The sequence below is a fragment of the Amphiprion ocellaris genome, chromosome 3, assembly GCF_022539595.1.
Source record: "Amphiprion ocellaris isolate individual 3 ecotype Okinawa chromosome 3, ASM2253959v1, whole genome shotgun sequence".
Taxonomy (NCBI): domain Eukaryota; kingdom Metazoa; phylum Chordata; class Actinopteri; family Pomacentridae; genus Amphiprion; species Amphiprion ocellaris.
Window position 1 is genome coordinate 16,068,444 of NC_072768.1, and position 14,163 is coordinate 16,082,606.

Consider the following 14,163-nt stretch of genomic DNA (forward strand, 5'->3'; position numbering starts at 1 on the left):
TACAGAGAACTATCGATGGGTTACTTTTGATCGTGAAATTTGTGTTCATTAACAGGCAACTTCTCGTGCATCTTGATTTCTAATATTTCTAAGCAGATTCACAGATGGTCACAATGGGTCATAGATGACGAACTGCTTAAAATACATTATACTGCATGTGTGTTTGATTTAATTGAGTCAATTCTAAGAAGCACTGGTGTTACCTTTGACTCGAAATTGTGTTAAGTGCCTTAACGGCCTCGACGAGTTCTGTGTCACAGTCGCTGCTGCTGCAACTGCTGATCTCGCTGATAAGCAGCCAAATCAATGACAACAAAAACATGCACTTGTCCTTTTCAACTCTGTGTCTTTGCCTCTCCCACCAACACTCCCCTCCTCCTCCCTCATCTCGACTCTTTATTCCTCACCTGATTCGGGGTACGATGAGTTCCGGTAGCCAGGATCTCTCTGCAGCTGCACATCCTTCAGTGTGAATATGGATATGTCTGCCAAACACAGACTCAGGTCAGTGCACCAGCGCTCACATCTTGCCAAATGAACAGCGTCTTTGTTATGAGGCTGAAACTGATCCTCACTGTACACTGCAATATCCTTCAAGTTGTACCTAGCGGAACCTGCCAAGTCTGCATTACTGCATCACTGTTTCATTACTCACTCTCTGGCAGCGTGTGCACACGTGGCCCCAGACTCCTGAAGTATGGCTGTCTCATCGCTTCATCGGCAGAGATCCTCTTTTTCGATTCATACTGAAATTTAGGTCAGTAAAAGAAACTTAGCGCCATTAAAGAACATTGGAAAAAAAATGGGGTCAGCAGTGTGTGATTGTGTTGGCATGCCTGGACGCAGTTCTTTCCAAAAATACGGCCCTAACATAGCTGCAAAATGTGTCATGCTGCTTTTAACATCGCAATAATTCCTGGAAGATATGGTGAGACTCACTTTTAGGAATGACATCAGCAGGTCGATTCCATCAGTGTCCAACCTGCAGAAAAGGGGGGAGACGGGGGGAAGTGGAGAGAAAACAGGAGGGAGGGGAGGGTCAGTAAGGTGGGGTGACTCACAGATGCTGGTGAGTGTAAGGAAGGAAGCAGAGTCAACTATTCCACAGGATTTCCTTACAGGAAGAGACAAAGAGCACACACTCCTAACTAAACAAACCAGCAATACTAATGTCTGAGTCTAGAAGCTAAAAAGCTCCACATATCAGCTCTTCTCTTATACCTGGGTCTCATAAGGAATATCTGCTCATCCCCATCTCCAATGATTAGTGGACTAGCAGGAGAGATGAGGGGTGGTAAGAATTATAAAGATTTGCAACATAAATATGAGGAATAACCAGAAATGACAGTATAATAACTGATGTAAAAAGACAGAAACGTGACACTAGAGCATGAATATCCCGGCCTTACCTGGGTGCATGATTAATGAGGGGTTGTGCCTTGTACTTGGGGAACTTGTAGGACTTGAACTCGTCGATGGAGGATATTCCAGGCCAGCTGTCTTCTGTGGGAGTGCCTGTGGAGGGACAGCTCAGAGTCAGGCTTTAACGTGCCAGCTGGAGGGGCTTTCTACGCTGCCACGGGGGCGACATGCCAGGGTTAATGTGATTAAAGGCTCATATTAAAGGGTCGAGTGTGTCCCTGTCAGCAGGGGGCAGCACTAACCTAGCAGCCTGAAGATGAGGTGCAGCTCATCCTCCACTGTGGATCCTGGGAACAGGGGCCTCCCAGCAGCCATCTCATAGAATATACAGCCCACACCCCTGACAGGAAGACACACACAGGAAGCAGAAGGTCATAAAGAGATGACTGACTGAAGCTTTGATACCTCAACAGGTCTTCTGTATCAAAACTACCACTAACTTACTGAAACAAGCTCTTTGAATCGAATATTTACGCACCACAAATAAAATATGAGGAGGAGGCAGAGATGAACTGAAGGAAGCAGCAGGACACATTGAAGTTTGGAGAAACCATTCATGGTTTATGATTGCATGTATTCATTAGCAGCAAGTGCCACATCAAAGTCTCTTTACTGCAGATTTGGACACCTGCCTGCTCATAAGAGTCCCGGCGAAATGAAAACGCGCCAAACATCTGTGCTTATTCCACAAACCACTGAAGTGGCTAGAGATGTAAAATAACACATTAACAAATTCATGAAAGGAGTTTATATTTGCCTGCACCTTCACAGCAGCCATATGGAAATAAAGTAGCCAGGAGTCTCATTAGAGTATCCTAACAGTCGTAATGACCCCTGTTGAGCCAGGCCCACTCACCACATGTCTATCTGCGTGGAGTACTCAGAGGAGCCCAGCAGCACATCGGGAGGCCGATACCAAAGTGTTACCACCTCGTTAGAGTATGTTTTAGTGGGCACAGATTTGGCCCTCGCTAGGCCTGTGGAGCAGGAAATATGAGAAAGAAAAAAAGATCCAACAGACACATTCAGAAGAAGCTCATGAAATTCACATTAAGGGTTATTATTTTAAATTGCCTAATATTCACCAGCTTTTACAAATGGCTGAGTTCTATCACACAATATTAGTAAAATATGGAATAACTTACCAAAATCAGCCAGTTTGAGTTCTCCTCTGTCATTGATGAGCAGATTCTGAGGTTTCAGGTCTCTGTGGAGAACTTTCCGTCTGTGACAGTAGGCCAAACCTCGCAAGATCTGGAACAGAAAAATCTGGGGAAAGAGATTTTTATCTTGATTAGACATTATTTGTTGGAGATGCTGTTGCTGAATTACAGAATCGTGATCTCATTCAGGAGAGTAAAAATGCACAGAATGAATTGTGGATAGCAGCTTATAGCAATTTATAATATCTACAAATTGCCTCTCAACAACGTTTCCTATTCCAAAGACAGTGATGTTTCAACAAATGCATGAAAAGTGTATGTTTTTAAGAAAGTCTTGTCAAAATAACCACAGTAGTTCATTGTCTACACTCCACCACCAGGGGTCACACTAGCAGCGTTTCTGGCACCGACACCTGCAACCACAAAGTCTTGACAGTTGATGAAGGTGGCCAGGTCAGCAGGCTCCTGCAGAGGCTCACCTTGACATTCTGCATGCTCAGGATGTTCCCGCAGTCATCCATGTACTGCTTAAGGTCTTTGTCCTAGATGAGAGGAAGGGCATTAGAATAGAGGGGCTACAGGCACAGAAACTCCAACAGTTGGTAAGCAAGCTCTACTCTGCAGAGGGTCTTGAATAACAATTAGGTGAAATGCATAAATTTTAGCAACACTGAAGAGAAAAACATATGAGTCATGCAGGAGGTGAGGGCAGAGGTTCGGCTGGTCTCACCAGGTATTCGAAAACCAGTGTGAGCGACTTGTCTGTGTGGACGATGTCGTGCAGCGTCACAATGTTGGCGTGTTTTAGGTCCTTCAGTAGAGACACTAAGAAGAAGAAAAAGAAGACAGTTCTAACAGCGAGGATGTGATTCTACTCAGCTTATTCTCTTCCATCTTTTTATATTTTTTACTCTGAGGGATCCAGGTTCACTCCGATCAAGCCAGGGGAAGTAAATTTATTTATCTTTAAGTCTAAAGGTGTCAAGCTTAGAAAGAAATCTTCTGTATCTTGAACTAATCGACAAACTATCAAAACAGAACAACATGCTGCAAACATTACTCTCTTGTAAGGTCACATTAACCTTGCAAATCACAAGAAAAAACTGACCCCTACTCACCTAAATAAAGGATGTGTTGTCACAGTTATATGCATGTAAATCAATATTGAGCAAAGCAATTACAAATTTAATTCAGCAGTGTAACGCTGTGCTAAACATGGTGATGGAGCAGAGTTGAATAATTAAATTCTGCATCACCACACAGTGCATCAGTGTTTCTACTGGCTGACAGTGCACATCTGTGCTGTCAGTGTTGCACAAAGATGAACTCTAAATTGTGATTCCACCTCAGACGGCAATTAAACTAAAAAAGACTCGCTTGGATTTGACTTCAGAAGCTGTGACTGTAAGGAGTGGATATTCGTGGGAAGTAATATAACTTTGCATGTTGGTGTCGTTTCCTATAGTTTGTGTTACGCTCTCATTCCAAACTAAACACAATGAATTTCTCTTGGGAGGCAGGGGGAAAAGTGCAGGTACTCTGGGAGAGTTATTTACTGTTATGTGGACCAGAGTTTAAATGTCACACACAGCAAATCAACTCACAGCAGTAAATGTTGCAGCATTTTAATAACTGCTTGGTGACTGAATGGCATTCGCCTTTGTACCTTCTCGGATGGCTGTGCATGGTGCCCCCTCCTCGTGCTCGAGTCTGATCTCCTTCAGCGCCACCAGGTTGTCTGTCAGCTTACTTCTCCCCTTGAAGACTGTAGCGTACGTGCCCTGGAGAACCGGAAGAGAAGGAAAATGTTTCATAAGCTGGGCGGCTCAGTCTGGCCGTCAGGGGTTAAAAGTAAACTCTGCAACTATGTCTGTGTTTGTTTTATCAGTCACTATGAGAACGTTAGCACCTGTGACATGAGAGAGAAAGGAAGTCAAGGTTAACGGGCTCACATACCTCCCCCAGTTTGTCCAGTTTGATGTAGGTCTCCAGCTTCCCAAATCCAATTTCTGACTGGAGGAAAGAAAAGGACAAACAGCATTAATGAGGGTGCCGTCTTTATTAGCACTGACAAGTTTACAGACACCACGACAAATCCTTATGACGGCCTCCCAGCATCAGAGAGGGGGGAGTAAGGAGGTCACACACCCAGAGCAACATCAGTGCTAATCTCTTATGACAAAGGACTGTTGGCTTTTGGCTTTTACAATGTGTTTGTTTATGAACAAGTTAAGCAAAGGGAAACTTTAGTTATTAAGCATGCTTACAGAAAAATCTGTGTAGAATTGTAATTCTTTTTTTTTTTTTTTTTTTTTTTTAAACAAAATATCAAAAAAACAAGCACATTTCAGCTTCTCTAATGTGTGGATTTGATGCCTTTCTTTGTTGTGTATCAAAGGAAACAATAATTAAAGATTTGGACTGTCATTGAATAAAACAAGTTACCTAAATGCATCACCTTGGGCTGTGGAAAATTCTATCACATTTTATTATTCTAATATTTTAGGGGTGTAAAGGATTGTTTGATTTTTAAAAAAATATCTTCAGATGAAATGATAAACATCATAACTTGCAGGCATTATGTGCTTCAGAGGCCAAAAAAAGAGAAAAATGCATGTTATATTTCACAACCACCCGGTCTTAACCTGACCACCTACAAACTATTTACTAACATGCAACATTGACTGAGGCTGCTTTTAAAGAAATCTGCAGTCTGAGGTCATTTCATTTTCTCAGGGGAGCTTTGCAGCAACTGAGAGGACAAAAACTGAGGGCAGCTTCACCAGATTAAAAACTGCTAGGTGAGATGAGGTCTGGGTGCCAAACGCATTTTGAGCAAAGCCATTCAGCGCTTTATAAACAACTCTGCAGGGTAGTGTGTATGCAAATGAAGTGGCCTGTGTGAGGCAGAGTGTTACTTACTCCTCTGTTCTGCTTTTAACAGCTGCACATTTAACGGAGAGCCAATTATTGACAAAGTGAATGCTGAAGTGCAATATAAACACATGACAACAGGCTGAAAGGATGAGATTCGACAGTGTAAGTGCAAGGCCGGAGCTTTCACTTCTGTTTCTTGCTGCGTTTAAATAAAACATAACTCTCACAGCTATCTTTATCATGTAGCCTCTCGCTGACCGCTGCTGTGCATCTCATTCTGGTCCACCGCTGATTCTCAAATAATCCTCGTTGTCAGACGTGGGCATGAAGTACTGTACTTTTATATAATCAGAGTTTAGCGAGAATAGCACTTTACCCTTTTTAAAAAGAATTTATCTGCATAATATTTCCCAGAGAAACACTGTTTCTATGCTACATATGACTGAGGTAGGATAATACTATGCCATAAATCAATACCTATGTTTACACAGACACGACTCTCCCTTTAAACTTTTCTGGTCGCTGACTAAATGCCTAAAAAGTTATCTTTGTTTATCAAAGTTACGTACATAAAGATTTTCCCATTGAATAATTCCCTTCCTGCCTTAAAATGACAGATGTAGCTCTAAGCTGTTCAAAGTAGAAATAGTGTTGACTGTTTATTTTTCTCATAACACATCTTCCAGCACATAAAAAACAACATAGGACACATTAACAAGGTAAAAAACGAGATTTCCATATATTAAAAACTGTGAAAAATGTAGAAAATAAACAAGCAAGATATCTTTAAGAAGAACAAATTAGTACTTTGATGTGTCATATTTTATTTGCTGGACTATACAAAAAATAGTTTTCCCCTGAATGATTTTCCAGAAAATACTGAGATAAGTTCTGCTAATATAAGTGATTGCCACTTAACTGAGATAAAGGATTTTATCTTTACTGCTTACATCCACCTAACATCAATAACTTCATTACTTATGATATAAACGAACTGCTAACACAAACTTCTGCAAATCTGGTCGCATTAGATGTTTGTTTTTTTTAAATTTAACAATGAAATTAAATAAACCGGCAGTTCAGTCTGATTATCAGGCAACATATTAGTATGATCTGTTAGCCTCTAAAGTGCTATTAAATAGTGAAAATAGCTTATTGCTCTTTTCTAAAGCCCAAGGTGACCTAAAATATTTAGCTTCCTATCAAAAAAGGCAAGGACAAGCAGCAAGTCCTCACTATTGAGAGGTTGAAACAAGAGAATGGATGGGAAATTACTTTTTACTTCTACTACAAGCTGATGTTATGCACATTTACAGGATTTTTTATTTTATTTCAGGAGTCCATTAGAATATGTTTAGATGAATTACTGTTCAAAAAATGTATTTTTGTCATGCTATGCATTGCTGCGGAACCTCTTTCTCATTTTCTGTCTGAAACGATCAAACTATGTCTGATCTCTTGTATCTTCAAGGCCCCTCTCCCGGTCTGCTCTGATTGGTCAGCTGGCTTGATGAAAGCAAGGAAACACTGGCTACGTACTGTAAGCCCAGATCTTGGAAAATATATCAATAACTGAAGCAGCTCCAGCGAGGAAATAGTGTGGACAGCTGCTGTGTCAATAATGTGTTACATGGTGACGTGGATAAGTAATGTAAGAAAAGCCTTGACATTAACGCGAGGTGTTTCAGGCAGGTAGGGAGCAGTGATTTTTGTTGGAAAGAATAACTCCCTTTAGTGTTGACTTTGGCCTTTTTAATTTTGCAGACCTTTTACATGCACAAGACAGCAGATAAATAACGCACTAAAGGAAGAGGAATCCTCAAAAAAAGCATAAAGTGATGAAATGTTTGTGACTGTCAAAATGATGGGACACTGAGCTACAACTAACCATGGTAATAAACTTTTGTTTTCCTTGTTTTGAAAATGAAGCGCAGTAGCTGAGCAGATTTCATCTGGAAATCAGTGTTTTCCTCAGAAACACTTTAGGAGGATGTATGTTTGGTAACAAAGCAGCAAGAAAACAGAAAGGTGATTTCCCTGTTTACTTTGTATTCATTTTACTTTTGTTTCATTTCCCTTCTGTCTCATCATCTTCTTCTTCTCCCTTATTTCTTAATTCTCTAACCAGTCCCTCCCTCTGTCTCACCAGTGATGCTCTGCGGGAGCGTCGGCTCAGCGGCTGGTCAAACGGCGGACTGCTCAGCTGCAGCTTCTCCAGGTAGCCGTCAGGTATCCGGATGTCCGCCGGCAGGGACAGACGTTTGTTCAAGTCCTGCACACACACACACATACAAGTGGATAAAAACAAGAGAAACAATTTAAAAGAGTGTCAAAACAGGGCGAACCCCTGAAAAAATAAATAAATAAACCCTCGGCAAACAGCGTAAGCTCTGAATAAATACCAATGATTGACAACAAAATGGCAGAAATCCAAAGTAAGCAAGCAGAATCCTGCTTTAGGCCTCATTGATCAACAGTGAGGGTAGTGTGTGTGTGTGTATATATGTGTGTGTGTGTGTGCATAAATACACACGTGGCAGCATGCTTGTATACAGTTTAGTGTATTAAACGTGTGTTGATGACAAAAGTGGCCTGTGGAGCCCTTTAAGAGTTCAGAGGAAAGTCTTTCCCCAAACCAACAAAGTACTAAAGCATGATCCTAATGACTTGTTACATAAAATGAAACACACACTCACAATACAGCGTCTGGATTCTTCTCATCATGCATTTCCTCTATTTGTTAGATTATTGTTAATCCCCCCCCTCTCTCTCTCTCTCTCTCGCTGCTTTAAATCTACTTCCACTCCCTCTGAGGTAATACTGGACACTTGATAAAACCCCATCGCTCCATCTTTCCCTCTTTAGCCAACACACATGCAGCAAAATGCAACTTTGAACTTTTCACATTTCAAAACAAGCTCGCTCACAGGCCGATCAATCTGTAAGCGAAGGTGGCAGCTTTCTGGACGGGTCAACTGACCTTCAGCCCTCCACTGAAACCACGACAGTGACTCAGTATTTTGCCTCTGTGGTTGTGTACAGTGGAGCGGACACACTGAGACATATGGTCAGCTTATATAAAGTGATGTTTAATTACAACTTAAAAGAGATGATGCTCTGGTGCAGAATGTAACTAAACAAGGGTCAGCGTTATGCACTTTTGTATTTTCCGAGGGACCACATACGAACACAACAACAGTCGTTTCCAACAAATACAGTGATGGACAGATCTATATACTGTTTATTACATGTCTCTGTTTATAGTGTTGTACAGCTAAAATGATTTGTTACTTAATTAGTTGGTTGAAAGAAAAATCAATTTGGGGCTGCAACCAACGATTAACTTAATTATCTGAACATCCTCTAGGTTACTCAATTAGTCACTTGGTCTATAAATTTGAAATTCTAATATCACAGAGCCCAAGTCAATGTTTTCCAATTCCTTCTTATGTCTACCCAACCTTTAGTAACCATTAATTTATACTCATATACATCAAAGGAAAGCAGCTAATTCTCACATTGGAGAGGCCGAACAATAAATAAACATCATGTTTCAGCTCCAAAGTCCAACATTTGTTCAAAACAATTTTAAAGAAAAAAGCAAAAACTGATCACTCTGGCATCTCAAATGTAAATATTTGCTGGACTTTTTTGTTCTTTTTGTGTCAGCAGGCCAAAACAAACAATTGGAGGATATCAACATGGGAAAATGTGACCATTTGTTTTTACTATTTTCTAAATTTTATGTACCAAATGACTGATGGCAGATTAGTCGACAGCGAAAACTAAATCTTTAGCTGGAGTCACATAAATAACAGATGCTCGGTTTAGTCACAGGCTGTTATGATTTTAAAAAATGTCACATCCAGTCCTGCTGCTCTGTTGTTTCTGTGCGGAGAGCCAGGATTGGTGGTTTGTCCTCAGAGCAAGTGATGCCATCTACCACCTGACCTTTTCACCCCCCACCCTCCTCTAGTTGTCCAATCAACCCGTCCTAATCTGTTACAACAGGGGCCCATCTGGACCGTATTACAGTAATCCTGGTGATGTAATCCCAAAACAGCACTGCTTCCTATGCAGTGTGACAAGGACAATCCACTACCTGACCAGATGGAGGCAGGTTCTCACTCTTCCTCCTACTTCTCTTCTTTTTCTGATGCTGCTGTCCCTTCTCTGAGTGTTACAGCGGACAAAGAATGAGGCCACACAGTGATTTCACTGTTGGATCACTTCATCAACAACGGTCAATCACGCTGCTCAGACAACAATAAACAGTGTTTGCTGGGCTGCGACAAAGACTTTAAGTTCCACTGTGTGTTATGTGCTTCATAAACTTTTTCTGCTTGTGAAACAGTCACAGGAAGTATGAGGTGAGCTGCATGCACACACTCTCAGTACACAGCAAGGGCTGATGTGTCATGTCCCTGTGTGTGGGTAGTACCAAATGCAGTATGCTGCTTTACAGCACTTTAAGGTTTTTTTTTTTCTCTTTCATGCTTGGTTTGTCGGTGCAGATGCTGTTATCTGCGCGTAAATCCCCAGAGTTTCTGCAATCCAAGCAACTAATAAACAGAAGGAGGGAAGTGTGTGTTCTTCAATCACAAGACCCTTCCTGGCTTGATCACACGGCAGGTAGTGTGCAACACATGTTTCACTGGCAAGATGACAGCATCAACAACATATATAAACACACTGGAAATAAAACCACAAGAAACACACACACTGTGTAGTACTGCAAGAAGGTTGTCCTCTATGCTGAAAATAGGAAGAACAAATTAATTTGGAAACAACAGAGGGGTGTGTTTCTATTTATTTATCATGTTTTTGTACTTGATTTCTAGTGTAAACATGAAAGGGAACACGATTGCTGACATTTTCTTGTCCGTTTCACAGTGAAAGTGCACAGTCAGTTGTGCTGACGTCTGTCAGGCGTACATCCTTAAAAATCCCATTAGCAGCAGTTAAGATGGATTTAAGGCTCCAATTCTTGGCTCGGTTGTAAAGTGAAGGAAAGAGATAAATACACAGCTTCAGATATTGATTCACAATCCACACATCATGTCTAAACGTCTGGTATAATTAGGAGGCTTTGCCTGTTGTTAAAGCACTGCACATGTTGACATATGCAGTATTTTCAGAGTAGTTTAAGATTTATGACTAACTAAACAAATTAAAGATGCATAAACCACTCATGTAATTGTGTCCAACATTTTCTTTAATTGCCACAGATGGTGTAAATCAAGTTAGAAATATGTAAAGATTTCAGAAAACCCCACTGAGCACTTTGTATTTGGTAACTGAAGTTGAAGCAGCGTTACTGCCGTTCTTGCTTCACAGCAGCTTCACAATGGGACCCTACCAGGCAGACGGATTGAAGCTTTCACTCTTGGTGAAATTTTGAAGTTGTGTGCGCATCTGTTTTCCCAGGTGTGTGCAGCTAGGCGGTATATAAAATTACATTTTTATTTTTTTTTAATTCATGGAACAGCATCAAAAATGCTTAAAACCAGAATTCTACACATGGGCTTCCTCTGTTGATGAAACACCAGAACTTGCCGTTTGAAATAGTTTTCTGGACAACAGTGACATAAGCTGTTGCTGTTTCCCTGGAAACGGCCATGTGAGCTCTGCTGGTCAAACTGTTAATACATCCATGGGTCAAACACACTGGAATATGTCTATGACAACAAGTTAAGATTGAAGACAGATGGTTATTTTACTTAAATGAAATGTAAATGGTTGAGTTTTGCAAAGTCTGACTCATGTTGCACAGCTATAGAGTGTATTGGCCTGAAGATAGGGCGATGTGATTGAATTTATTTTCCTCCATGAAAGTAAAACCCGTACTCCTAAAATTCTGCAGGTCATGCTGGGTCAGTGAAACACTTTTAGACACTCTAAATGTGTCACTCTGTCAAAGATCAAGTAACACTCGTGCTCTGTACATTCAAAAACAATATCTGATGTTATCAACACGCAGTTGTCTCTCCAAGTATCAGACAACTTCACTTTTTCTCTATTGTATGAACCCTTTGTAGTTAAACATTTTGTTTTGTTGTGTGACAGCATACTGGAAGCCTTCTTTAGTAAACAAAAATAAGCAAAATGTAACTAGTCCCGTTAATAATTTGTCCATCAGCAGTGCTCTATTTAACTATTAAGCAAATAATGTTAGTGTTAGTGCACATTATTTGTTAAATTATAAAGTGCTACTATTTTGTTATAGCTGGTCTTGAACATATCATGTACTTTAATGAGTTAGTATAAAGAGAAAACCAATTGTGAATTATCCATAAAATATGTAAAAAATGTAATTTTTTATTTATTTATTTATTTTTTTTATTTTACCTCCTGAGAACCAAGGGAAAAAAGTACCTTTCAATCTAACATTTTTGTGATTTCCTGCCTTTTTGGAGCTAAAACAACAACTCACAATTTAGAATTTTATTAAAAAATATTGTTATTTTAGAGATTTATAAATCTCTAAAAAAACAAACAAAAAAAAAACAGCAACACTTTGAAAACAGGCCGACCAGTAAACAAGAATGTCAATCCATTTTCTACATGAAACTTTAAGAAACTAAATTAAATAACAATAGTGTAAGTGTTTAAGAGGTTGAATGAAACATAGTAGTAAACAACTATTTATTTATTACATTAATTACTTTACATTCAACGTGTTTATTACCCCACAAAGAAATGTGTTTTGGGGCAGAAATTTGAATGTAAACAAAGAATTAGCCAACTAGTTAGCTATTAGCTAACCCCATTAAATCATTCTCATGTCCATAACAGCTGACATTCATAAAGGGGCTATTATTTTTCCTGACTAAAAGTTTAACTGAACTCTGAGCCCATTTTATAATTCCTGACATGTTTATAAACAAGAAAATATATGATTAGCATAGGTAAAACAACGCTATCTTAACAATTTTTGACTTAACTTTTCTCTTTTCCTGTCAGACGCATTTTGCTGCTGTCTCCATTTTGTCTCAGCATGAAAACAAAGTTCCCCTCATCCCATCAAATCACTTCAGATATCATTGGAAAGGCCAGAACGTTCTCTATTAAGCACATCAGGATTTAGTAGGGTAGCTCAAATAACTTAAAATATAAAGATCAAAAACAAATGTCCAGTACAGAGGACATAAATGACTAGGTCGGGTTGCAGGAGGTTAAAAAAATCAAACATTGAGGGTGCATTTCTGGGCCACATCACTCAGCCATAGTGTGTTGCAGACTATGATGAGTTTAACTTAACAGTGGCTTGTGGTTGTTTTCAAATGCTTCCACTTAATTGACTTGGGTTAACACAGATTTACTGCATTTAATATGTGCAAAATCCCACACCCTGGGATGATAAAATGCCTGTGGTGAATTGAAATCCCTTTTAGACAAAAAAAAAAAACATAACAATCACAGCGAGAAGTCTTTCTGTAATGTGTTGACATTATGTAACCGCCAGAGGAATGTGAAAATCAGACGGCCCATGACTGTGTGCGTGTGTGTGTATAAATGATGACCACTGCAAAACCTTTTCAAAACAGATTTCCAAACTATATTCATCAGAAAAATGTGTCAAGCCACAGTGCATATGTGCATCTGTGTCCAGATTATGTGAGCAGCTGAGCACTTGTGCGTGTTGATGACAGACTTCTAGAAAACGCCCACACTGAGCAACAGCATGAAGCTGCACATCCACTTTTTTCAGAAAAGTCAGTTGTTAGATGCTGAGACTACTTTCCTTTCTACGAATTAATCAAAACCTCTGCTCACTGGTAAAGTGGAGGTTGAACCACCAAAATATGTAAGACCACTGATGAATAAATGTTACTCGAATGCAGTGACTCACGTCCTAACAATATATCCTCAGTTTATAAATCAGAAAGGTTACGTAAGGATGGTCTGAAAACACAAAAACACATCTCACCTCTGCAGAGATACGTCTGTTCCCTCTGTTCCTCAGACAAACACCCGTGGGAGACTGCACCTCATCAGAGGAAGTCCCCGATGCCTGGTCGCTCTCCCCGTCCGATCCCATCTTCAGGTTCTCATGGACGATATCTGGAGGGGAAAAAGAAAAGTGTACTGAGAGAGGAAAAAGGAGGATGAGGGGTTGCATTTGATGAATGGAGCAGGTCTGTGGAAACAGGGCAGGGCTCAACACAGGATGATGACTTCAACAGGAAAGAAAAACACACTGTTGGACACATTTACAAGTTCATCTGTTCTTATCAAGCTCCTGGCTGTACCAGGAGGAAGGTACTGAGAAGTAAGTAAGGTTTAATAAGTCTGACTGATAGATTTTATTTATTTCAGTGCCACAGGGACTCATGAGACCAACCCATATATCACACTGGAATTTTCAGATGGCTGAACAAACCCAGGTTTCATACATATAAAGTACATTTCCTTTTGCTCCCCAGGCATTATGTTCATATTAGAAAATTGTTTGAATGTAAATATTGTAGCTGGGCAGAGAATCCAAGCTGCTGGTTTGCTGAAAGTGTTAGATTTTTTTCAACTGATATTAATGTGTATGTTTGCTTCCATATGCCTTCAGCAGTGGTTTGTTTTGCATTTACAGGCTCAGTTAATTTAGTAAAAATGTTAATGTTGGTAATTTTACATGTAGATATACTAAATGTTTATTAAACAGATAAATCTACCTCTTTCTGACTTAAGCGTAAATAAAAGTTAG

General features: G+C 39.9%; 1 protein-coding gene across 1 annotated transcript in view; it reads right to left on the reverse strand.

Annotated features, from left to right (window-relative positions):
• Positions 1-14,163, reverse strand: part of LOC111566781 (cyclin-dependent kinase 17-like) — a 34,468-nt gene that overhangs the window by 1,521 nt on the left and 18,784 nt on the right. The window contains exons 4-16 of the mRNA XM_023267533.3: positions 13,393-13,526; positions 7,609-7,734; positions 4,542-4,598; positions 4,252-4,366; positions 3,316-3,410; positions 3,065-3,127; positions 2,568-2,691; positions 2,279-2,399; positions 1,665-1,762; positions 1,410-1,515; positions 940-982; positions 656-746; positions 408-485 (exon numbers count right to left, since the gene is read on the reverse strand). Of these exons, the coding sequence (XP_023123301.2) occupies positions 408-485; positions 656-746; positions 940-982; positions 1,410-1,515; positions 1,665-1,762; positions 2,279-2,399; positions 2,568-2,691; positions 3,065-3,127; positions 3,316-3,410; positions 4,252-4,366; positions 4,542-4,598; positions 7,609-7,734; positions 13,393-13,526 (1,251 nt within the window). The remainder of the gene's footprint in view (positions 1-407; positions 486-655; positions 747-939; positions 983-1,409; positions 1,516-1,664; positions 1,763-2,278; positions 2,400-2,567; positions 2,692-3,064; positions 3,128-3,315; positions 3,411-4,251; positions 4,367-4,541; positions 4,599-7,608; positions 7,735-13,392; positions 13,527-14,163) is intronic.